General features: G+C 63.6%; 3 protein-coding genes across 6 annotated transcripts; 2 read left to right on the top strand and 1 right to left on the bottom strand.

The window, feature by feature from the left end:
- The first annotated feature begins 251 nt into the window (after positions 1-251).
- PRR12 (proline rich 12) lies at positions 252-11,811 on the top strand. Of its 2 annotated transcripts, none has more exons than XM_072607278.1 (14): positions 252-409; positions 1,818-1,930; positions 2,522-2,683; positions 2,783-6,135; positions 6,246-6,816; positions 7,396-7,784; positions 8,726-8,842; positions 8,973-9,106; positions 9,240-9,739; positions 9,972-10,097; positions 10,180-10,277; positions 10,409-10,579; positions 10,677-10,772; positions 11,046-11,811. In XM_072607278.1, exons 1-14 carry the CDS (start codon positions 324-326, stop codon positions 11,196-11,198), a joined length of 6,069 nt encoding a protein of 2,022 aa, XP_072463379.1. In that variant the 5' UTR covers positions 252-323; the 3' UTR covers positions 11,199-11,811. The 2 variants fall into 2 exon arrangements, with proteins under 2 accessions (XP_072463379.1, XP_072463377.1); XM_072607276.1 differs by having other exon boundaries at positions 9,240-9,748.
- A 521-nt stretch (positions 11,812-12,332) lies between these two features.
- On the bottom strand, positions 12,333-14,611 carry RRAS (RAS related). The gene is given in 7 exon segments (XM_072607310.1): positions 12,333-12,722; positions 12,994-13,112; positions 13,193-13,301; positions 13,519-13,621; positions 13,731-13,818; positions 14,347-14,533; positions 14,535-14,611. Coding segments are annotated over 7 exon segments (759 nt in total). The 5' UTR covers positions 14,597-14,611; the 3' UTR covers positions 12,333-12,631.
- A 1,153-nt stretch (positions 14,612-15,764) lies between these two features.
- On the top strand, positions 15,765-22,932 carry SCAF1 (SR-related CTD associated factor 1). Of its 3 annotated transcripts, none has more exons than XM_072607280.1 (11): positions 15,765-15,903; positions 16,913-17,053; positions 17,151-17,208; positions 17,315-17,409; positions 17,509-17,609; positions 17,705-17,826; positions 17,926-20,664; positions 20,863-20,945; positions 21,030-21,260; positions 22,343-22,471; positions 22,557-22,932. In XM_072607280.1, exons 2-11 carry the CDS (start codon positions 16,919-16,921, stop codon positions 22,746-22,748), a joined length of 3,885 nt encoding a protein of 1,294 aa, XP_072463381.1. In that variant the 5' UTR covers positions 15,765-15,903; positions 16,913-16,918; the 3' UTR covers positions 22,749-22,932. The 3 variants fall into 3 exon arrangements, with proteins under 3 accessions (XP_072463381.1, XP_072463382.1, XP_072463380.1); XM_072607281.1 differs by lacking the exon at positions 15,765-15,903 and adding an exon at positions 15,914-16,010; XM_072607279.1 differs by lacking the exon at positions 15,765-15,903 and having other exon boundaries at positions 16,720-17,053.
- The last annotated feature ends 42 nt before the right edge of the window (positions 22,933-22,974 follow it).

Below are 22,974 nucleotides of genomic sequence, written 5' to 3'. Positions count from 1 at the left end.
GGCGCCGGACGAGCGGCAGAGAGCGCCCGCAGCGGCCCCGCGCAGCGCAGCGCCCAGCCCCCCACGGCCGGCCCCGACCCGCGGGGCGCCCCCGCAGCGCGCCGAGCCCCGGGGAGCCCCAGGCCCCCGCCTCCCCTCCCCCCGCCCCGCTCCCCTCCCCTCCCCCCGGCCCCGTAGGCGCGGGCCCCGCGGCGGAGGCAGGGAGAGGCCCCGGGCCCCGGCCGGGCGGCGGCGGCGGCGGCAAGTGCCCCGCGCCCCCTCCCCGCGCCCCCTCCCCGCGCCCCCTCCCCTTCCCCTCTCCCCGCCCCCACCGCGGCCCCTTCATGGACAGGAACTACCCGAGCGCCGGCTTCGGGGACCCGCTCGGCGCCGGGGCGGGCTGGAGCTACGAGAGATCAGCGAAGGCTAGGTAAGGAGGCCGGGGCGGCAGGGCCGGGGCCGGGGCCGGGGAGGAGGCGGGCCGGGGGGCGGCCCCCCGCCGTCCAGGGCCCGGCGCTGCCTGTGCAGCAGCTCCCCCCACCCTCCCCCCACCTCGGGGCGCGCTGGAAGGCAGGAAGAGAAAGAGAGGGAGGGAGTGCCGACCCCCAAGTCTGCCCCGGCCCCCTCCCGCTTCCCCACCCCAATCCCATTGTTTAGCCTGCTGCGCGAGGCGCCCCCCCATCCCCAGCGGGTGGCACAGGGCAAGCCCGCCCCCCCTTGAGGACCAGGAAGGGGTGAGCCCCGAATGGGTAGGCAGGTCTGTGGACACACCCCCCCTTCTTCTCCTGAAGAACTCTTCCATCCCCCGAGCCGGGGGGCCTGGACAATGGGGGGGCAGGAACCCCCCCACACACACTGGCAGTTGAGCTTTAGGATCTGCAGGCCCCAGTACCTGGGCCATGTTTACTCCGCCATCCTAGCTGGTATTTACATGCGAGGAGCCTCCTCCTTAGTTTCTTGCCTGTTCTGTCTTCCTGTCTGTCTGGCCCAGGCAGCACTCTCAGTGGCTTCTCCAGCGCCTTCCCCGTGTTTAGGAATTTGCGATCTGTCTGGGATTTGTCCAGTGACGGCAGGGAGGCTCATGTTGACCCGTGGGGGCCACATGTTGCTGTCTCCGTTTCTCTCCTGGAGGGCTTTGTGTCTGCCTGCTGGCTTAGGTGACCCCTACCTGAGGCTTGAGCTGTGTGCATGCCCACGGCATCTCTAAGGGTGTGACTGACTGTGATCCCTCTGTTTGATTGGGTTGTTCCCACCTCGCTCTGACCGTTAAAGGGTGGCTGTGTTTGGTGATGGTTACAGGGTTTTTTCCCCCCACGTGTAGAGCGAAGTTGTGCCTGAGATAGCTGTGCTGTGTATGAGTGTGTTAGCTTCTCTTTGGAACACACGTGTCCCTGGGCAGCTTGTGTGCATATATGTGTTTACTCAGAGCTGGGCTTGTCTGGGCTGCCTGTGTGGTACCCCTCAGATCTCTCACTTCCTTGGACCTCCTGTGACCCTGGGGCCAATGAGGTGCCTGTAGCTAATAGGGAGCCAGCCTAGCACAGTCTTTCTCTGTAGTCCCAGGGGGCCTGAGGTCTGGGCTGACAGGGGATCTTGGTGGCCTCTTGATTCCTATCTCCGTGTGACAATGGGTTTATTCCTTTGTGTCTCCAGAGGATAGGGACCCCAGGCCCTCCCCTCTGTTGTGGTCCTGCTGGTTTCCAACCTGGAAATTTCTCATCCCCACAAAGAGAAGGAAAGAAGCCCCAGTGGAAACCCTTGGCCCTAAGAGGGTGGGATCCGGCTGACCTGGTTTCTAATGCCTCGGATAACCTTCCTGCCTCTTTCCCCTTCCCCAGCTTAGTTTATGGCGGCTCCAGGACTTCTCACCCGGAGACAGACATCTTGCACCGCCAGGCTTATGCAGCCCCTCACCCACTTCAGGGGTATGCCACCAATCATCACCCTGCAGGTAGGACCATTGGACCCAGATCCCGGAGGCCCCTCAGCTGCCTTTCCATCCTCATATCCCAGCATCGACTGCTTATGCTTCCCTTGACCTGTCCCCCTAGCCTTTGCTCTCTGAGGGGAACTAACAGGCTATATTGGATTCAGGCCCGGCCTGACATTCAGTCCTGCCTTTGCCCCTTTGTATGACCCAGGACAAATTCTTACCTGTTCTGGACTCAGTTTCTTTTCTCTGCCAAGTGAGCTCCCTAAGATCTCTGACCTCCAGAATCTGATTGTGGAAGCCTCCCTCACTGTTCCCACTGTGGCTCCCACTGGCCTTTCGCATTAGAAAGTCAGTCTGGGCACCAGTGGGAGGGTAACAGAGGCCCTTCCTGAGAGCTCCCTCCTTCCTCATCCTCCTAGGCAGATGCCCAGCCTCCTTCCTGCCTCTCTGGCCACGCCCCCTTCCCCTGGCCACACCCCCTCCCCCTGGGTGCCCATTCTTTTCTTCTGGTGGCAGGGGCCAGGTTGGGCTGCCCTCATTTCATGGCACTTTTCGTCCCAGACTGAGCTTGGAGGGGCCCCTCTTACCCTCCCACATGTGCTTCCCCAGGGCTTTCTGGCTTGTTTGACACGGGCCTCCACCATGCTGGTTCAGCTGGCCCAGACGCCTCGGTCATGAATCTCATCTCTGCCCTGGAGTCCCGGGCCCCCCAGCCAGGCCCATCTGCTTCCTCTCTCCTGTCCCAGTTCCGAAGTCCATCCTGGCAGACAGGTAGCCTAGGCCAGGGTGGAAGGGGTTGGGAGCTGGACGGGGAAGCCTGGGATCTGCGCGACCTTGGCTTGCTGTCTGACCCTCGGCCCCTTTCCCCAGCCATGCACACACCTGGCCCCACGGAGCTGTTCATCTCGGGGGCCCTGCCCGGCTCGGGAACATTCCCATCCTCCTCAGCTTTGTCTGCCTACCAGCACCCAGCCTCGTTTGGGGGCCGACCCTTCCCGGTGCCATCCTCCCTAAGCCTCCAGGACCCACCCTTCAGCCCCCCGGCCAATGGGCTCCTGTCTCCACATGACGTCTTGCACCTGAAGCCTTCCCAGGCCCCGACAGTGCCCTCCTCACTGGGCTTCGAGAGGCTGGCGGGGGGTGGCGTCCTGGGGCCTGCCAGCCTGGGGCCTGCTCAGACTCCCCCTTATCGCACAGGCCCGCCCGAACCTCCCCCGCCTCCCCGCCATCTCCCTGCTCAGTTTAACCTCCTGGCCTCCTCCTCCTCAGAGCAGTCCTCTCCCCAGCTGTACAACTTCTCTGGGGCTGCCCCCCCTGGACCCCCCCCTGAGCGGGCCTTGCCCCGGCAAGACAGTGTCATCAAGCACTACCAGAGGCCGGCCAGTGCCCAGCCCCCACCCCCACCTCCGCCACCCCCGCCGACCCACTCCCTACAGCACTACCTGAGCTGTGGTGGTAGCTACCCACCCCCAACCATGGGCCACCGGGCTAGCCTGGCCTGTAGTCCTCTAGGTGGGGAGCCCTCTCCTGGAGCTGGGGAGGCAGCTAAGGGGGGGCAGGGGGCTGGCACAGGGAGCACAGGGGCTGGGGGCCGGGCAGCAGGCCCAGAGGCTGGGCCAGGGACGGGGGGACAGGGGGCTAGTGCTGCAGGGGGTGGCTATCGCCCCATCATTCAGTCCCCTGGTTACAAGGCAGCCAAGGGGGGTTATGGGGCTGGGGCAGGAACGGCGCGTCCCCCCCCATCCCGCTCCACGGCCACACCTAAGTGCCAGAGCCTGGGGGGTGGGGGCTATGCTACTGGGACTGGAAAGCCCAGTGGGGCAGGCAGTGGGGGAGGTCAAGCTTATTCCCCAGGCCAGCCCCAGGGCCTCCTGGGTCCCCAGGCCTATAGCCAGGGTTTCAGTGCCACCCAGGCCCAGGACCTGAGTAAGGGGCCTGGCTATACAGCAGGGCCTCCCCAGGCTCAGCCTGGTGGGCCCCCCCAGCAGCCTCCACCAAGCCTGACCACCTGCCAAAGCTACTCACCTGACCAGCTCCAGAGCCTTCCATATGGGGTACAGAGTGAAGGCTACCCTGGCCCTGCCCCCCACTCCCAGGGCCTTCCTACAGCCAGCCCCTCCCTCAGCTATAGCACAGGCCACTCTCCAGCCCTCTCAGGCCACAGTGGGGCCTGGGGCCACACACCAGCCTCCTTAGGTGGCGGTGGGGGTGGGGAAGCTAGTCCATCCCACATCATTCGACCCTTGCAGTCACCCCCAGCCACTGGGGGAGGGCGGCCCCCAGGGGTGGCCAGCCCTGGGGCCCCTGGAAAGTACCTGAGTTCAGTGTTGGCCTCTCCGACCTTCCTGGGACCCCCTGGAGGTGCGGGTGGCTACCCAGGGGCAGGGGGAGCTGGGGGCTATAAGGGCAAAGGAGACGGGGGAGAGCTGCTGGGAGGACCAGGGAGCGGGGGAACAGGGCAGCGCACAGAGGATGAGGACTTCCTCATCCAGCACTTGCTCCAGGCCCCCAGCCCGCCTCGGGGCTCAGGCCCTGAAGGGCTAGTGGGAGAGTGCGAGGAGCAGAGGGGCAGCGAGGGGCCCGGCAGCGGGAACGGTGCCAAGGCCACTGCGGCCTATGACCTAGCCAAGGAAGAGCAGCAGCGCTACCACCTGCAGAGCGTGATCCGGACCAGTGCCAGCCTGGATGATGGGGCCGCGCTGGAGCTGGGGCTGGGGCGGATGAAGGACAAGAAGAAGTCTGCCAGCAGCGAGCGGGGCGGTAGCACCCCCGAAGCCCTGGCCACCTCGGTGGTCCACTACGGGGCAGGGGCCAAGGACCTGGGGGCCTACCTGCAGAAGACTCCGCCCCCGCCTGCCCCAGCCCCGCCCACTCCCTCCCATCACAACCTGCTCTTGGAGGGGGCCCCTGAGCTCCCTCTGGTCTTGCCCCCCCCTCCGCCTCCACCCCCTCCCCAGCTCCTGCCTTCAGTGCTGAGCCATGCGCCCAGCCCCCCAGCTCCCCCTCCTGCCCCTCCTCCCCGCAAAGTGGGTGTGCATCTCCTAGAGCCCACCCCTCGAGACTCTGGACCTCTCCAACTCGAGGCCCACCTACGGGGGCCCCCTGGCCTCGAGGCTTCCCCCAGCCCCCGGCTGCGCCCTGATGAGGGACTGGAGGCCCCTGGGGCCATGCAGGACCTGCTGGGTGCCCTGGAGCCCCTGCCTGCGCCACCTGCTGAGGCAGGCGGCCCTCAGCCTGGGGAGGCCAAGGACCCAGCAGGAGCCTACCGCAGCCCCAGCCCGCAGGGCCCCAAGGCCCCACGCTTTGTGCCCTTGACGTCAATCTGCTTCCCCGATTCACTGCTGCAGGATGAGGAACGGAGCTTCTTCCCCACCATGGAAGAGATGTTTGGTGGAGGAACCAGCGATGATTATCCCAAGACGGGGCCCCCAGAGGACGAGGCTGACCCCAAAGGCAGTGGCAGCGGAGCTGCCCCTCCTGGTCCTCCCACTTATGATCCTTATGGTCCCTACTGCCCCAGCGGACCAACAAGTGGGGGCCCTGAGCCACCCGGGCTGGGCTTGGACCCTGGCAAGACCCCTGTTGAACTGCCATCCACGGTTAACACAGAGCCCCTAGGCCTGATCCAGGCTGGGCAGCACCAGCCACCTCCACCGCCCCCACCACCCCCACCTCCACCCCCAGAGCCCAAGGGCGGCCTCACCTCACCCATCTTCTGCTCCTCCAAGCCCAAAAAGCTGCTGAAGACCTCATCCTTCCACCTGCTCCGGCGGCGGGACCCCCCCTTCCAGACTCCCAAGAAACTTTATGCCCAGGAGTACGAGTTTGAAGCTGACGAGGACAAGGCTGACGTGCCTGCCGATATCCGCCTCAACTCCCGCCGCCTCCCTGACCTACTGCCGGATCTCGTGTCCAGCTGCAGATCACGCCCGGCTCTTTCACCCTTGGGGGACATTGACTTCTGCCCGCCAGCTCCTGGTCCTACTGGGCCCCGGCGGCGGGGAAGGAAGCCCATGAAAGCCAAACGGGATGGCCCACCTCGGCCCCGGGGACGGCCCCGCATCCGGCCTTTGGCTGAACCTCCTCCTGGGCCCCAACTGGGTCCCCATGTACCTGGCACCCAGGCAGATGGAGCCAGGAAGCCCAGGGGCCGGGGTCGAGGCCGGGGGAGGAAGGCGGATGAGCCCAGCACTGAGGGACTGGAGCCCCTGAAGCCACTTAAGGTGAAGGCATTGGGATACCTCCCTTCCTGGGGTGTATCTGTGGGGGTGAGGGAGGGGCTCCCTGGGTCCCTGTGGGGAGAAATTTGTAAAAGTCCTCCCTTCTCTTCCAGATCAAACTGGCAGTGCCCAAAGTGGGTGAGGGTGGCGGCCCTGTGGTGGGCGAGCCAGCATCCTCTGGCCCCATGGACAGTGGCTTGGACTCTAGCCAGACCCGGGAGAAGATCCAGGCAAAGATCAAGGAGGTAGAAGAAAAGCAGCCAGAGATGAAGTCGGGTTTCATGGCCTCTTTCCTGGACTTCTTGAAGTCGGGCAAGCGGCAGCAGCTGCCCTCAGGCTCAGGGCCGCCTCCCAGCCCCTCCAAGGCAGGGCCCACCCGGACTCTGGCGCCCCCCCCACCTCCACCCCCACCCCCTGCCCCTGCATTTGGGCTCGGCGGGGCCCTAGAGGCCGCTGAGAGCGATGGCCTGGGCTTAGGCTGCCCCTCTCCTTGTAAGCGGCTGGACGAGGAGCTGAAGCGCAACCTGGAGACCCTGCCCTCCTTCTCCTCGGATGAGGAGGACTCGGTGGCCAAGAACCGGGACCTGCAGGAGAGCATCTCCTCCGCCATCTCGGCCCTGGATGATCCGCCTGCCCCCAAAGATGCTGGTCCGGCTGCCACCCCCGCCACAGCCTCCAGCCCTGGTGAGGCCCCTCATCAGGGAGCGTGGTGGCGGGCGGAGTGGGCCCAGAGGCTGGCCCTGCCGGGGGCAAGCCTCCTGAAGGGAGGAGGGCCTGGAGCTGCAGGAGAGGGGGGTGTCCTCAGGGGCCTTTAGGGCCTCGAGTGGAGGGAATGTGAAGGGCTTAGAGGCTACTCTCAACCCACCTGTGGCAGCTAGGAGAGAGTGCTGGGCAAGTCCTGGGTTCAGATCTGCCCTCAGAAAAGGGCCTCACTGTGTGACTGGCAAGTCACTTAACTGCTTGCCCAGGAGCTCAGGCTCCTGCCTCAGTTTCTTCCACTGTGAAACAGCACACCTACCTCCCAGGGTTGTTGTGAGGATCAAATGAGATCACATTTGTAAAATGCTTAGCGCAGTGCCTTGCACCGAGCATTCGTTTAATAAATGTCTGTCTCCTTCCTTCCTTCCTTCCATCTAGGGGGGAGGAAAAAGGAGGGGGTCATGGGGAAAGGGTTTGAGAGAGTGTGCAGGCTTGCTTGGGGAGGGCTGGGTGGCTGGAGCTGCAGGCTCTGAAAGGTGCCACCTTCTGTCCTTGTTCCCTCAGAGGCCCCCATCCTGGAAGAGAAGCCTCCCCCATCACCTGCTCCGTCTTCTCCTCCCTCGCCCCCTTCCCCTCCACCCTTGGTACCCCCAGAGCCTCCCTCCTCCTCCTCCCCACCCCTTCCACCCCCACCACCTGCACCTCCTGCCATCCCTGCTGTGCCAATGGCACTGCTCCCTCCGCCAGAGGTGCCAGCCCTGGCCCCAGCCCCGGCCCCATCCCCCGAGGAGCCCGAGCCCCCTGATGCTCGGCCCTTGCACTTAGCCAAGAAGCAGGAGACGGCGGCTGTGTGTGGCGAGACTGACGATGAGGCAGGGGAGAGTGGAGGTGAGGGCATCTTCCGTGAGAGGGATGAGTTTGTCATCCGGGCAGAGGACATCCCAGCCCTCAAGGTGAGTGGGGGAGGCCTCCCTGGCTGCTGCTGTGAGCTTGCTCAGCCCCCTTCTAAGCAGACCTTCAGTATCTTCAGTAAAATGGGAGTGAGGTGTTAGCTTGGCCAATCTCTAGGTGGCTCCCGGGTTTGTGTCTGGGGCTGGAGGCAGAGCTTGTGCTCTTGGCCATGCCTCATGGGCTTTTCAGTGAGGAATCCTAAGAACAGATCCCTAGCATGACTGGGCCCACTGGCTGCAGAGACCCAGAACGGACTTCTGGTGTCTTGGCTGAGCAGACGAAGGAAGGAGGCATCACTGCTTGGGGTCAGGAAGCTAGGCTGGGCTCCTGAGATAGGTATCGAGAGGAAGCTTGGATGGGGTGACAGTGACGGGGCTTCCAACCCCCTCCTTTTAGCCAGAGGAAGGCTGTGGCCCATGCTGGGGAAGGGGCTTGCCTGATTGTGTCTTGGGAGTGGAATATGGCCCCAAGACTTCTGACTCCAGAGGCTGGGCATCTTTTGGCCTTTGCCCCTGGAGTTGGCAGGAGGAAGCTGGTGAGGCAAACTGGCCTCAGTTACTTGTAAAGTGTCTAGCATGGTGCTGGGCACGTGGTAGGCCCTTACCCAGTACTGGAGTCCAGGGTCCTCTAGATAAAGGTTGGGTTTGAAGGGGATCGGGAGGCAGAGTCCAGAGGCTTCTGCCATCCCTGGAGTGACCTTGGGCCACTTTAGGGGCCCATTTTTGCCTGTCAGTTCTGGGGAGCATTGATCCCATAATGTCCTGAGGAGCCAGGAGAGGGGGAATGGCAGATGTGAGGGTGCTGGGCTTAAGAACCTGAAACTGAGGGTGCTTGTCTGAAGCTAGGGAGGGGCCTGAGGGTCAGGGAAGAGAGCAGGGTCAGAGGAAGCACGGGTGCTGCTCGCAGGAGATGGGGCCCCACTGACACTGGTCCCTCCTCACAGCTGGCCCTGCAGACCGGTCGGGAACCACCCCCCATCTGGAGAGTACAAAAGGCTCTCCTCCAGAAGTTCACTCCAGAGATCAAGGATGGACAGAGGCAGTTCTGCGCTACTAGCAACGTAAAGCTGGTTGGGAATATGCTGGGTTTGGGGCATGTGGTGGCTGGCTTCCTGGAGGCAGGCAGGAGCAGGGCATGCGAGGGGCTAGGACCCTGACTCTTCCTTCTATTCCCCCCTCCCCCTTTACCAGTACTTGGGGTATTTTGGGGATGCCAAGAACCGATACCAACGTCTCTATGTGAAGTTTCTGGAGAACGTGAACAAGAAGGATTATGTGAGAGTCTGTGCGCGAAAGCCTTGGCATCGGCCCCCCATGCCTGTCAGGTACGCACGGGCAGGGCCCTGGCGGGATGGGCCCTGGGAGAAATGGCAAAGGGTCTTGGAGTGCTAGGAAGCAAAGGGCCAGTTGAAAAATACAAAAGAATTCAATTTTTGCCTTGTCTTTCTTTGTGCTCAGGCGGCCAGGACAGCCAAAGGCTGTTCCAGCATCAGCTGGGACAGCAGCCCCAGGGGCTGGGGTGTCCCTCTCCAAGCCTTCAGCTCCCCCTTCAAAGCCAGAGCCCCCCGAGAAAGCTCCTGAGAAGCCCCCTGAGAAGGCCCCTGAGAAGCCCCCTGAGAAGCCCCCCGAGAAGCTCCCTGAGAAGTTCCCTGAAAAGTCCCCTGAGAAGTCCCCGGAGCCGGCCCCAGAGAAACCACCTCCTCCAGCCCGCCCTCCCGACAAGGAGCGGGCCCTGCGGTCAGAGCGGGCCACCCGAGGGGAGCGGGGACCCCGGCCTGGTCCACCTGCAGCAGAGGCAACCCCAGCCAGGCCTCCACGCCCTCCAAAGGCCCGGCCAGCCAAGGTGAAGGCTGAGCCTCCCCCAAAGAAGAGAAAGAAGTGGCTGAAGGAGGCGAGTGAACGTTCGGCCGCAACCAGAGGCAGCTCTTCCGAGTCCGAGTCCTCTCCCGGGCCCCCCAGTGAGGACGGTGAGGGCCAGGCTGAGGTCCCTGAGCAAGGGGCCTGCCTTGGCACGGCTGGCATGGGGATGGGGGGGGTTGGCTTGGAGATGAGTGAGGTGTGTGGTTGGTGGGGGAGAGGGCAGCAGGGGCAGAGGGCAGAAGGGTCCATTGAGATTAGAGAACTTAGCGTGGCTAGCTGAAGATAGGAGGGGGCGGCCTGGTAGAAGGAGCCTTCCTTCCTTCCTGACAGAGCGGGCAGCCCCTGGGCGGCTCCTGAAGACTCGGGCCATGAGAGAGATGTACCGTAGCTATGTGGAGATGTTGGTGAGCACAGCCCTGGACCCTGATATGATCCAGGCCTTGGAGGACACACATGGTGAGTGGATGGGGCCTCCTTGTTGGAGCCCTAGGGGCTGAGGGCCAAGATGCTGGGGGTCCTCATATCTGTCTCTCCTCAGATGAGCTGTACCTGCCCCCGATGAGAAAGATTGATGGAATTCTCAATGAGCACAAGAAAAAAGTTCTCAAGCGCCTTTCCCTCAGCCCAGCCCTACAGGTGCCTGAAGAGGGGGCAGGAAAGGGGGAGCCAGGGGTCTCATGCTGGTAGCACAGGACACTTTCTGCCAGGGTCAGGGGTCTGGTGCTGGTGGCCTAGGATGCCCTGTGACACAGTTCTTCTCCTCCCAGGATGCCCTGCACACCTTTCCCCAGCTGCAGGTAGAGCGTGGCAGTGGTGGGCCTGGGGGAGCAGAGGGTGCCCCTGGGACGGGCTCTGGTGCTGTGCGGCTTCGGCCTGCAGGGGACCCATATAACCGGAAGACCCTGAGCAAGCTGAAGAGGACTGTGGCCCGAGCACAGGTACCTCAGCTGGAGTCCTAGGTGGGAGGGGCTGAAGGCGGCCCAGGCTGGGCCTCCTTTGGTGCTCAGGCTTCCTCTGCCCTTTTCCCTGGCCTAGGAGTTCAAGGTGGAGCTGGACAAGTCAAGCTTCTACACACTCTATCACGCTCTCCACCACTACAAATACCACACCTTCCTCCGCTGCAGGGACCAGGTAGTGCTCCAGCCCTTTTCCCAGTCCACTTGGAGACCTTCTTCCTGTGCCAGCTCCCCTGGGGCTATCTGTCCATTTCCCTCCCTCTGGTACCTCATGTGTCCTGGCCTCTGCGCCTGTCCCAGTCTCCTCCACTCTGGCCATCCCGTGTGTCCTGGCCGCTATCCCTGTCCCCATCTCTTTCCTGCTGGCGGCCTGCGTGTCCTGTCCCTGGGGCCTTGTCCTATGGCCCAAGGGCCTTCAGCTCAGCTTCTCTTGTCTCCTCATCTCCAGACGCTGGCCATCGAGGGTGGTGCAGATGACTTAGGCCAGGAAGAGGTGGTACAGCAGTGTATGAGAAATCAGCCCTGGCTGGAACAACTGTTTGATTCATTCAGTGACCTCTTGGCCCAGGCCCAGGCCCAGGCCCAAGGCCGCTGCGTGTGACCCTGGGGGCTGGGCCACAGACTTGCCCTGCTGGGTTGTAGCCCCCTCCCTGCCCCCCCCAGCCCCTTTCACTGTACAGAGAAATTATTTATATATATATGTATAAATGTCTATTTAGTCCCCTCCCTCCTTTGCCCTCCCCTCCTCTGCCCTCCCCCCATGTACATAATGTATAGGAAAAGTCTATGTATGGGTGGGAGGGTCCAGGGAGTGCTCCCCCTTCCAACTGAGACCTTTTCTCCAAGGGCCATCCCCACGCAGGGAGAGGCTGGGGGGGCAGGGGATCTCAGCTTGTTAATTATTTTTCATCTTATTTATTGTACATACCTTTGGGGAGGGGGAAGAGAAGGGGTCTTTGCTCCGGTCCCCCCACTTTTCCTCCCTACAGCGCTTTGTGTCTGGTCCCTGGCCCAGCCCTGGCCCAGCTCGCTCCAGTTTCTGAGTGTTGTCTGAATGTGGTTCTATTTTTTATCAGTCTGTCCGTTCCCCAGCCCCTTCCGCTACCCTGTTGTCTCTCGCTCTGTCTTTCTCTCGGGCTTCTAAACAATTCACCTTGTATACACTGTGTACACAGAACCAGCCAGGCTCCCCAACAGCAACCACTTTATTTGCATGGGCTGGCCCTCGTGTGCCTCTGTCCTGCGCTCCGGTGGGGGGGGGAGGGGGAGGGGGACAAGGTAGTTCTGAGAAACCCATGGGTGGGTGCGTTTCCTATGATCCTATAAAAATGGGAGCTGTCCCAGTGCTGCTGAAGTAGGGAATGAACTCCCCGTCGCTGGAGACCACTTGTTGGCATTAGCCTCTGAGCACCAGACAAGCCTGAGGAGACCACAGGCTCTTCCTCTCCACAAGGAAGGAATGAGGTGCAGAGGAGGGGACAGAAGTCTTTGGAAGTAGGCAGGGTTGTGGCCTGGACTTCCCTCCCCTGTGGGGCTGGAAGTGACCAGCTCACTCCCAGAGTAGGGACCAGGCTCAGAGGCAGCAGCTGCCCCCCTGTGAAGGGGGTAGGGGGGCCTTCCCTGTGCAGTTGGCACCAGGAAGCATTGTCTAGCTGCTCATCCAGCCCAGGGATTCTTGGTCCTGTTCTGAGCTTGGTCATGGGTCCCTTCCCCAGGAACTGGTTGACACTTGGTCTGGTATTGGCAGTGATGTTTATTGAGAGGTGGGGTGGCAGAGTATATACAATCGTGATTTAGAGGGAGAAAGGGAAGGTATGCACTGTGAGAAAGGCACTGGGTGACCCCATCCCAGGGGCCTTGTTGGTGTAGTGTAACTGGCCATGGAGGGGTGGGAGTGGGGTGCTTCAGGGATTCCCCTGCACTCCCTCCCCAATAGTCAATCCATGCCATTGGATAGGAGAGGTAACGGATCCCAGACAGCCAGGCGGGTACACTATCTCCTGAGGTGCTGCTCCGGTCCCCAAGGCAGAAGGGTTAAAGGAGGAGGCAGGGGCAACCACTGCTCCCAGCCTTCTTCCTAGGGGGGGTTGGGGGACTGGGGGGCATCTCTTGCTCCTGGTACTTCCTGTGGAGGAAGGTACTTTATTTGGGGGAATCATGGTTAGGCCTGAGAGTGAGCGGGTACACGAAGCTGTAATGGGGCCCTACTAGGAGTCGAGGTGGGGATGGGTTTGTGTGGGATATGAGGGTGTCTGGTGGCTAGGGACCTTCCAGCTTACCAGGAAGGGGCACCGAGGCTTGGAGAGGTAGACATGGGAACCCCTGTTATTTGTTCACTAGGCTGAGGGGGAGGCAATTCCTGAGGGTCATGGAGGGGTGCGGAGGCCTGTTCTCACCGGACAGCTCGAACCAGCTGTTCGAAGGCTTCATCCACATTGAGCCGAAGTTTGGCTGATGCTTCAAAATAGGCTATGTGGCGTGAGGTACAGAAGGCTGAGGCCTCAGAGCGGGGCACCTGGGGCAGTGGGGAGAAGGGCCTGAATGACTGCCCCCGGGAACCTGCCCTTCCCTGCCCTGCTCCCCACAGGGTCTGACCTGCCTCTGGGTCTCCAGATCGGCCTTGTTGCCCACCAGCACGATGGGGAAATCATCTCTGTCTTTGACCCGGAGGATCTGGGTGTGGAGCTTGCCTACTTCGTTAAAGCTGAGGCAGGGAGGGTGGACAGAAGAGCCGGAAAGCAGAGTTAGGCAGAAGCCAACTGCCCACCCCCTGCTGTTTTAGAGGCCCTGCCGGTGCCAAGGCTAGCCCTCACTCCTCCCCGCCTTCAGGTTCCAAATCTGGCCCCTCCTGCCAGCACCAAGGCTAGCCCGGATGTTCGGCTCATGCACCCTGTAGGGGGTGGGGCAGCCAGGTAGCTCACCTCTGCCGGTCATTGATAGCGTATACCAGCAGGAAGCCGTGGCCGGCCCTCATGTATTGCTCCCTCATGGCCCCAAACTCCTCTTGCCCGGCGGTGTCCAGGACTGGGGAGGGGCAAAAAGGGCTTGGGGGGGCCCTACCCCTTCCACCCCCCCTGCCGGCCGCACCTCTCACTCCCTTCCCCCTCCCTAGTAAGCCCCTTTCCCCTCTCACTGTCCAGCCGGGCCGGGATCCCGTCCACACTGCACAGCTTGGTGTAGGAGTCCTCGATGGTCGGGTCATAGTCGGACACGAAGTAGGACTGCCGCGAGGGGATGAAAAGTCAGCCTGGGCCGACCCCAGGCCCTGCCCCCCTGCGTGGGCCCATCTCTGCCCGCCCGCCCCACTCTCCCCCCCCAGGCTCTGGCTGGTCCAGCCCCTCCCTTCCCCGAAGCTGCCAGGTCCAGCCCCTCCCTCCCCAGCCTGGGATGCGGCCAGATCCCGCTGTGGGCCCTGCCCGGAAGAGGGGGAGCCCTCCCGCCTCCAGCTCCAGCTCCAGCCCTCGCTCCCGCCCTTCCTGCCTGGGCTGCCTCCCTTCCCCCACCACCCCCGGCCAGGGCCAAGGCCGGGCCACGGACCGGACTCGGGGCTGGGGTGGGGGTGTGGTGGCGGGGCCAGAGCCGGGGGACCGCAGGGACCCGGACTGGGAGAGAGTGGTTTGGTGCGGCACGTGTGGAGGAGGCCTGCACAGCCCTGGGGGAGGGGCTCCGGGGGGCGGGGCTCCCGCGGGACCGGGGTGGGGGCCGTGGTCGCCCGGGAGGGGGGTGCCCGGGGAGGCGCCCTCCGCTACCTGGATGAACTGGATAGTGAGCGCGCTCTTGCCCACGCCGCCGCCTCCCACGACCACCAGCTTGTGCGTCTCCCCGGCCGGGGCCGGGGCCGAGAGGGCCGCCCCTGGACGGCTCCGCCCGCGCCCCTGCCCGGCCCCAGCTCCAGCCGCCGCAGTTGCAGCCACCCCGCTCATGTCGCCGGCCACTGCCGCCGCCGCCGCCTCGGGGCCCAGGGAGGTGCCCGGCCCGGCCCGGCTGGGGCGGGGCCATGCTAATAAGGGCATGGGGGCGGAGCCATGCTAATGAGCCCAGGAGGGCGCTCGGGGCTAAGTTACTAAAGTCCCAGGTGGGACTTCCAGGGCCTGTGGGGGGGGCGGAGCGACGCCATCACGGCCCGCCTATGGGAGGCGGAGCGCTCAGAGCGAAGTTAATAAGCTCGTGGAATTTCCTGGCCTGGGCGGGGCTGCACTGAGGAGGTCCCACATTAGTTAGGGTCAGGGCAGTGTCCTGTCGGCGGAGGTGGGACCATGCAAACGACTGTTCCCTTCGGGCCTCTCGGGGCCAAGCTAAGGAGAGGCACGGGGAACTGACTGGGGCCCGGAGGCGGGGCTATGCTAACATAGTCGGAGTCTCGCCCTGATGGGGTCTCGGGAGGCGGGTTTATGCGAATGAAGGGGCGGGATCTTACTCTCGGCTGGATCGTGAAGTCATCGCATTCCAAACTCATGAGCCCGGAGGCCAGAGACTGGAAGAAGGGGCGACGGGGTCCCCGAGGTGTGGGGCTGGACCAAATCTCTTCCCATCCAAATATTTCAATCCTTCCCTAACCCGTTTATCTTACTGGATGAAACTGAGACCCAGAGAGGGAGGGAGGGCAAGCGGCTAGCCCTGAGTCTCCAGCTCAGTCCATCAAATGATGTTTTATTTGTAAAACACTTAGTAAATCCTTGTTCCCGTCATCCCTCCCTCCCATCTCCCATCAGGGTCAGATCCTTTAGGATGGGACGCCGGGGTCCCTGGGGAGAGGTTGAGAACCATCATTGGGTTAGGCGATGCACTTTGGTTTAGCTGATCCCCTCGGTCTCACCTGACTACAACTCCCGAAGGCCTCTGCCGCAGGGCTTTTCCTTCCGGCCGCGCGCAGGGCACTGTGGGGTTGGGCTGGAAGGAGGTGGGGGGCGGGGGAAGGCCGCCCTCGACGCTGCCAACCCCACCTACCTTCTTCCCTTCCTCCCTCCCTAGCTCTGCTCGGCCTTTCCCTTTTCCGCGCGTCCAAGAACTACGCCACCCGGCGGCACCCGCGCGCCACCGCGCTGCTGACCGGGAAGCGCAGTTCCCTGGCCGGCTGCTGTGGGCGAGCGGAGCATCGGTGGGACTGCATCTCCCGGCGTGCCCCGCGGCGGCTCGCGCCCGGCCCCGCCCCGCCCCGCCTTGCCCCGCCCGCGCCGGGGCCCCTGAGCCGCAGCCTGAGGAGCGAGTGAGAGGAGATCGAGACGAGAGGAGAGAGAGGAGGCCGCGGAGCCAGGAGGAGGCGGAGGCGGAGGCGGAGGAGGAGGAGGAGCGGCGGCGGCGAGCGGGTGAGGGGCGGACGGGCTAGGGGAAGGCCGGGCGAGGGAGGGACTGACGGGGCCGGCAGAGAAGCGCCGAGGCCCAGGCCGCCACCGCCGCCGCCACGGCCGCCGGGGTAAGATGGCCGCCCGGCCCAGGCCCCCGAGCGGAGCAGCGCCGCCGTCTACGCGGCCCGGCCCGTCTACGCGGCCGCAGGAACCCGGGGGGAGGGGCTGCTGGCCTGGGGCGCGGCCGGGGGCCCAGAGAGCCCCCCGGGCCGGGCCGGGCGGGCAGCTGGACCTCTCGCGGCTGGGCAGACCCGGCTTGTGGGAGGTGGGGCCGGGCACGGAGAGGAGCACCCAGGCTGTCAGAGGAGGGCCCAGGACGGAGGGGGCCGCGGCCCCTGGTCATGCCGGTGGGGGCCGGAAGGGCCCGAACAAGGGCCTGGTCTTGAGATGGAGGCCAGCTGGCCCTCGGCCAGAGCCGGGCCCCTGCCCCCAGCCCGGCCCGCGTCCTGTCCTCTGCCACCCACCGGGCCCGGGGGGCCTTTCCAGGGGAAGGCTGGGCCGCTGGTTCTGAGAGGGAGCCGGGGCCCTCGGCGGAGGCAGGAGGGCTCCGTGAGCATCCGGGGGGCCGGGGGCCAGGACTGGGGCTAGCAGCTAGGCTGGCTTCTTTCTGAGCCTGGCTGCCTGGAGACGAGGGGTCGCAGCAGGCCTGAGAAAGCTCCGTGGGGCAAGAGGGGTTACCTGTGGTTGTCTGGGGGGCATCAGGAGAAGGATCTGCTTGTGGGGTTGAGGAGCTGGGAGGTCAGTGGAGGTTAGGGATTCCTCTGGGGCCTGAATGTCAAGAGGGGGAGGGGAGGGGAGGAAGAAGACGTAGAGAGGATCCTGGAGCTGAAGGATGTTTCTGTGGTGCCTAGAGTTACCTCTGGGTGTTTGTTGGGCATCAGGTGGATGGAGCCTGGGGCAGGCTGGGAGCAAAGGAAAGGGTTTGCTTTTTGGGGGGATCTGCCTGGAGACCAACCCCTCCCCTCCCCAGGTGACCATGGAGGATGAGGAGGAGCCGAGGGGCACCTCGGCAGAGGAGCCTCACGATGAGAGGAGAGAGGTCCCTGGCCTGCCTGACAGAGACCCTGCCCTGGCCCCCAGCCCAGCCCCCTTGCCCTCAGCCGTCATCCTGGTGAGTGGGTTAAGCTCAGGTGTCCCCCTGGGTCCCTGGGCAGAGGGTGTCTGTGGGCCCAGACTTCTGAGTGCTTCTCTTCTCTCCTGTTTCTCAGCGGGCTCTCCAGCAGGCAGTAGGAGGTTCACTGCAGGGGGAGCTGACCAGCGAGAAAGGTAGGGAGCATCTGGGGTTGTGCCTTGGCGTCTCACTCTCCTCAGGCTTCTGCTGGCCCTTGCTTTGGGCCTCTGCCCCTGATCTCTCTCTCCCCCTCCCTCCTAGATGTTCCTCGGTCTCGAGGGCCCCGAAGGAAACGCTGCCGGAGCCCCAGAGCTGAGCTTTGCCTCAGGGGAGCAGGCGGGACTGATGCTGCTGCCGTGAGTTTGGGGGCTGGGCAGTGGCTCCCTTGGGGGCCTGGGGCCATTTGCCAAGGTCCCAGATGGCTTCAGGTTCTGGGGCTGCTCCTCTGGTTACAGGTGGTGGACCTTGCTGCCCAGAGTTTTCTGGCTGGACTCATGGGAGTTCTTGAGGCCCCAGACTCTTGGATCTCAAGCCGGCTGGACCTCCCGGCTGTGGAGTGAGTGGTGTAATTGGAGGGAAAGTCGAAGCTGGGTTGGGTGGGATGGGGTAATCTTGTCCTTTGATTCCTGGCTGTCATCCATCCCCCTACAGGGAGGAACCCACTGAGATGCTGGAGCTGGTGGCAGAGGTCCATCTGGGAGATGGGGCTCCCCTCTCTCTGCCCATTTCCCACCCACTCCACAGCAGCCGGGCCTGGCGGGTCAGCAAGTCAGGTGACCAGGGTGGGGAGCCAGGAGTGAGAGGGCAGGGCTGCTTTGGAAACCCCAAGGCTCAGCATCCTCATGGCACCCTCTTCTCTCCTCCTCCCACAGGGTCTCTGCTGCATCCCGGCTTCCTGGGCTCTACCAGTGCCTCCTCCCGCCTCCCGCTGCTGACCATGGGCACGGGAGATGGGGGGCCAGCCCCGCCACCGGCCCCCTCCTCTACCTCCTCCTCTCCTTCATCCTCCCCCCGGTCCTCATCATCCTCCCCCCCACCCCCCCCACCCCCTCCCACTGCTCCCCGCTATGACATCTACGACCCCTTCCACCCCACAGATGAGGCCTATTCGCCACCACCTGCACCTGAGCAGAAGTATGACCCCTTTGAGCCCACAGGCTCCAACCCCAGCTCCTCGGGGGGCACGCCGTCTCCTGGGGAAGAGGAGGAGGAGGAGGACGAGGAGGAGGAAGAAGAGGAAGAAGAAGAGGAGGAAGAGGAGGAGGAGGACGAAGAAGGCCTCTCGCATAGTATCAGCCGTATTTCTGAGACTCTGGCTGGCATATACGACGACAATAGTCTGAGCCAGGACTTCCCCAGCGGAGAGAGCCCTGGGCCGGAGCCCCCACCCCCACCAGGCTCCGGCTCCCCACCCCAGGCTGACTCTACGCGGGCGGAGGGGGGCCCCCCACGCCGACGGGTCTTTGTAGTGGGGGCCGAGGCAGAAGCCACGAGAGGGGAGGGCAAGCTGTCCCTGGAGGTAGTCACTGCTGGCGCCCCCTTCCCTGCAGCTGCCCCACCTCTGGACTCTGAGATTGAGGAAGGGGAGATCGTACAGCCAGAGGAGGAGCTGCGCTTTGCCCCTGCAGCCCTGTTCCGCGGAGCTGGGGGCCGAGCGCCCCGGCCGGCTCCCCCTGTGACTGGGGCTGCCACCACTGCCCCAGTTGTGTCGCTGCCCCCTCCGCCGGTGCGGGGCCCTGAGGGTGACGACTTCCTGTCTCTGCACGCAGAGTCTGACGGGGAGGGGGCCCTGCAGGTGGACCTGGGTGATCCCGTCCCCACTGTACCTCCCGCAACGTCCTCAGACCCCCGCTGGACTGGCCTGGATCTCCGGCGCAAGATCCTGACCCAGCGGCGGGAGCGTTATCGGCAGCGATCACCCTCCCCAGCTGCGGCTCCCACTGCCCCGCCACAGCCGCCCAGGAAGAAGTCCAAGCGGGATCACAAGCGAGAGGCCAAGGAGACTGCGGCTCCACCAGCCCCACCCAGCCCGCCGGCCCCCATGGCCTGGGACCCCAAGAAGCACCGGTCACGGGACCACAAGCCCAGTTCTCGGTCCTCACGCCGCCGGTCGCGCTCCCGCTCCCGCTCCCCGCGGCCACGGTCCTCCTGGTCTCCAAGCTCTGAGAGGAGGAGAGGGGGGCGCCGGTCCCGATCCCGAGAGAAGCGGAGGAGGCGGCGGCGAAGATCGTCTGCATCTCCCCCTCCTGCTTCCTCGTCCTCCAGGCGGGAGCGTCACCGGACCAAGCACCGCAGCGAAGGCAGCAGCAAGAAAAAGAAGAAGCGATCGCGGTCAAGGGGCGAGAAGCGGGGTGGGGGGGACCCTGAAAAGGTGTCAGTGGCCGGGACGGAGAGGGAGAGCCGGCGACGGGGGGCTGTCCCCCCGTCCATCCAGGACCTCACGGACCATGACCTCTTTTCCATCAAGCGGACCATCACGGTGGGGAGGGCCGAGAAGCCCACATCACACTCGGCTTCTGTGGCTGGGAGTGGCCCTGCCCCTGCCTCGCCTCTGCCCAAGCGCGAGGTTCTTTATGACTCAGAGGGGCTGAGCTGTGAGGAAAGGGGGGGTGGGGGTGGAAAGGGGTCTAGTGAGAAGGAGCGCAAGCGGTCGGCAGCCGTGGCCCCCAGGGAGAAGGGGAGGAAGAAGGCGGCCTCCTCAGAGGGTACAGAGCGCGAGCGGGACAAAGGGTCCAAGAAGGCCCGGCCGTCCTCTGGCAAAGAAGGGGCCCCCAAGACTGCCAGCACGGGCAGTGGGCGCAAGGTCAAACTTCAATCCAAGGTGGCGGTCCTGATCCGAGAAGGGGTCAGCAGCACAACCTCTGCCAAGGAGGTGGCCACAGCAACGGCCCCCAGCTCCATTGGGGTCAAGTTTAGCCGTGACCGTGAGAGCCGGTCTCCCTTCCTGAAGGCTGATGAGAAGGCATCTGGTGAGCCTGGCAAAGGGGTGGTCCCAGGAGGCCCCAAGCTCAAAAAGGCCAAAATCAAGGCAAAGGCTGGCCTCAAAAAGGTCAAAGGGTCAAAGGTGAAGACGAAAGGCACCAAAACTAAGAAGAAGAAGGCTGGTGGAAGTGGGGCTGGGACCACCCTGAAGAAGTCCAAGGCTGACAGCTGTAGCCAGGCTGGACCCAAAGGTGCCGAGGAGACATCTTGGTCAGGGGAGGAACGGGCCCCGGGAAAGCCCCCTAGTCCCCCAACCCCAAAGGCCGCCCCGCCACCCCCAGCCCTCACGCCCGACTCACAGACTGTGGACAGCAGTTGCAAGACTCCCGATGTATCCTTCTTGCCTGAGGAACCTGCCAGGGCTGGAGGCCGGGGTCGAGGCCGAGACCAGGAAGATGGGGACGAGGATGGGGAGGAAGAGGAGGAGGAAGAGGAGCAGCCTGGCACCACCACAGCCTCAGGGGGCGGAGGAGCCGGGGGAGCAGCAGGGGTTGGTGGCATTGGCACAGCTGAGGTGGCACCGGAGGAGGGCCCTCCAGCCCGGCCCTCCCAGCCCCCAGCTCCCCCACCCCCCATGCCTTGGAATTTGCCAGCCGGGGTGGATTGTGCCACCAGTGGCGTGCTGGCCTGTGAGTCAGGGCTGATCTGGAGGGGTGTGGGGATGGGGAAGGACATAGAGCAAGGGAGAAGGATCTAGGGATGCAGTAAGGAGGGCATGAGGACAGTAGGAGGGCATGAGGACAGTAGAAGGGACTGGGGTGTGGTGTGTATGGGCTATCGATGAGCCAGGCTGACCCATCATCTTCCCTGGTCTCTCTGCCTCTTAGTGACGGCCCTGCTCTTCAAGATGGAGGAAGCCAATCTGGCCAGCCGGGCCAAAGCCCAGGAGCTGATCCAGGCCACCAACCAGGTGGGGATCCATCAGGGGCTGAGGGCACCTGGGCATGGACTGGCAGGCCCTGAGCACCCGCCTTCATCTTTCCTCTCCCCACAGATCCTTGGCCATGCAAAGCCACCTTCAGCCCTGGGTGGGGCTCAGGCCCCAGCTGGGACTGTACTGGGGCTCCCCCCTGGGCCCTCAGGCTACCTGCTTCATGGCGGAGGCAGCATGGGGCTGCCTCTGGGTGGTTGCAGCTCCTCTCCGCCTTCTCCTGGAGGTCTAGCTGGGGGCTCTGACCGCAGGGAAGGCAGCAGCAGCTCTGATGGGCGAATGGACACAGACAAAGTGAGTGCCCATGGAGTGGGATGCATCCTGAGGGAAGGGAGCAGGCCCACAGTTAGGGGTCTGGCAGATCTAGTCTTACTGGAGAGAGCAAAGTTTGGGCATTCCGAGGGAGCCAGCAGGCTTCCTAGAGAAGGTGGCATTTGATTTGGGGCTTGAAGAAGCCTGCCAGGTCAGTAGTTGGAGTGGAGGAGGGAGAGTGTTCCCGGCCTGTGGGGTGGCCAGTGAAGATGCCCAGAGCTAGGAGGCAGGATGACTGGGAGGCTAGGAGCATTTTATTGAGGAGGGGGTATTAGGGAGTGAGGCGTAAAGGTAATGGGAAGGCAGGAGGGGGCTGGGCTGTGACAGCCATTCAGAATTACATGGTTGAACCTGGAGGCCACAGGGAGTTACTGGAGTTCATTGAGTAGGGGGTGACATGGTTGGCCCTGTGCTTTAAGAAAGTCATTGTAGTGGCTGAATGGAGGATGGACTGGAGGGGGAGACTGGAGGCCAGAGATGAGGGCATGATGGTCTGCACCAGGGTGGGGGCAGGGCAGAGAGGAGATGCTGCCTGGGGGAAATCACCAGCCCTGGCACCGTATTGAGTCTGAGGGGGGAGAAAGAGGGAGGAGTTGAGGGTATCTCCCAGGTGGGAACCTGGGGGCCTGTGAGGGTCGTGGGGAAGGCAGCGCAGGTGAGGTTGTTTAAAGGGAGCAGAATGAGTTCACTTTTGCACATACTGAATTTGAGATGTCTGAAAGTCAGTTGGAGACTTGGGCTTGGGGATCAGCAGGTTTTGAGGCAGAAAAAAATGGATTTGAGGATGATCAGCACAGAGGTGGGGGCTGAGGAGATCCCCAAGTGTGGGAGGACAGAGGGAGAAGGGCAGAGGGCCCAGGAAAGAGCCCTGAGCAACCCCTAGGGTGAGAGGGCCTGATCTAGAGGAGGAGCCGGCAGAGAGGGAGTGGATATCAGGGCAGCAGAAGGAGAGCCCGGAGGGGGAGGGAGACACAGAGGCCTGGCGCTGGATTTGTCAGGAAATAGTGGGGAGCCAGGAGGGCCCCACCTCCTGATGACCTTTTCCTTGTCTATCTGTGTCTCAGTACCTGAAAAAGCTGCACACACAGGAGCGGGCAGTAGAGGAGGTGAAGCTGGCCATCAAGCCATATTATCAGAAGAAGGACATTACCAAGGATGAGTACAAAGACATCCTGAGGAAGGCCGTGCACAAGGTGGGGCTGGGCAGAGGGGCCAGGAGGGTGGGGCTGGCTGGACCTGGGCCTGGGCAACTGTTCATCATCACTTCCCCACCCCCAGATCTGCCACAGCAAGAGTGGGGAAATCAACCCTGTGAAGGTGAGCAATCTGGTCCGGGCCTACGTCCAGCGCTACCGCTACTTCCGCAAGCACGGCCGCAAACCTGGGGACCCTTCAGGGCCTTCTCGACAGTCCAAGGAGCCCGCGCCTCCAGACAAGTGTGGCCCGGTCCTGCCTGTGCCCCCGCTCTGAGCCCTGCCCGTCTGCCTCTCCTTCCTTCCTCTCCCACCCACCTCCCCCCACCACAGCTTCGTGGGATTGGGGGGCGTTGGGGGAGGGGACCCATCTGGCCCACCCCCCAGGCCCACTTCTGCCCTCCTTGTGCCCTTTTGTTCCCAGCCCTAGTTAAGGATTTCATGAAATGTTACACCCTCCAGCTCTGCTTCTGGTCCCTTCTTTTTCTGGGGGTCGCACAGGA

The sequence above is a fragment of the Notamacropus eugenii genome, chromosome 5 (genome assembly GCF_028372415.1).
Source record: "Notamacropus eugenii isolate mMacEug1 chromosome 5, mMacEug1.pri_v2, whole genome shotgun sequence".
NCBI lineage: Eukaryota > Metazoa > Chordata > Mammalia > Diprotodontia > Macropodidae > Notamacropus > Notamacropus eugenii.
This window is presented reverse-complemented; position numbering and strand designations above follow the sequence as displayed.

Coding starts and splice junctions, on each gene's coding strand:
- SCAF1 (XM_072607279.1), top strand. CDS start 16,775: ATGTTTCTGTGGTGCCTAGAGTTACCTCTGGGTGTTTGTTGGGCATCA. Junction 17,209..17,314: donor GGAGCTGACCAGCGAGAAAG/GTAGGGAGCATC, acceptor CCTCCCTCCTAG/ATGTTCCTCGGTCTCGAGGG. Junction 20,946..21,029: donor TGATCCAGGCCACCAACCAG/GTGGGGATCCAT, acceptor CTCTCCCCACAG/ATCCTTGGCCATGCAAAGCC.
- PRR12 (XM_072607276.1), top strand. CDS start 324: ATGGACAGGAACTACCCGAGCGCCGGCTTCGGGGACCCGCTCGGCGCC. Junction 410..1,817: donor GAGAGATCAGCGAAGGCTAG/GTAAGGAGGCCG, acceptor CCCCTTCCCCAG/CTTAGTTTATGGCGGCTCCA. Junction 6,136..6,245: donor AGCCCCTGAAGCCACTTAAG/GTGAAGGCATTG, acceptor CTTCTCTTCCAG/ATCAAACTGGCAGTGCCCAA.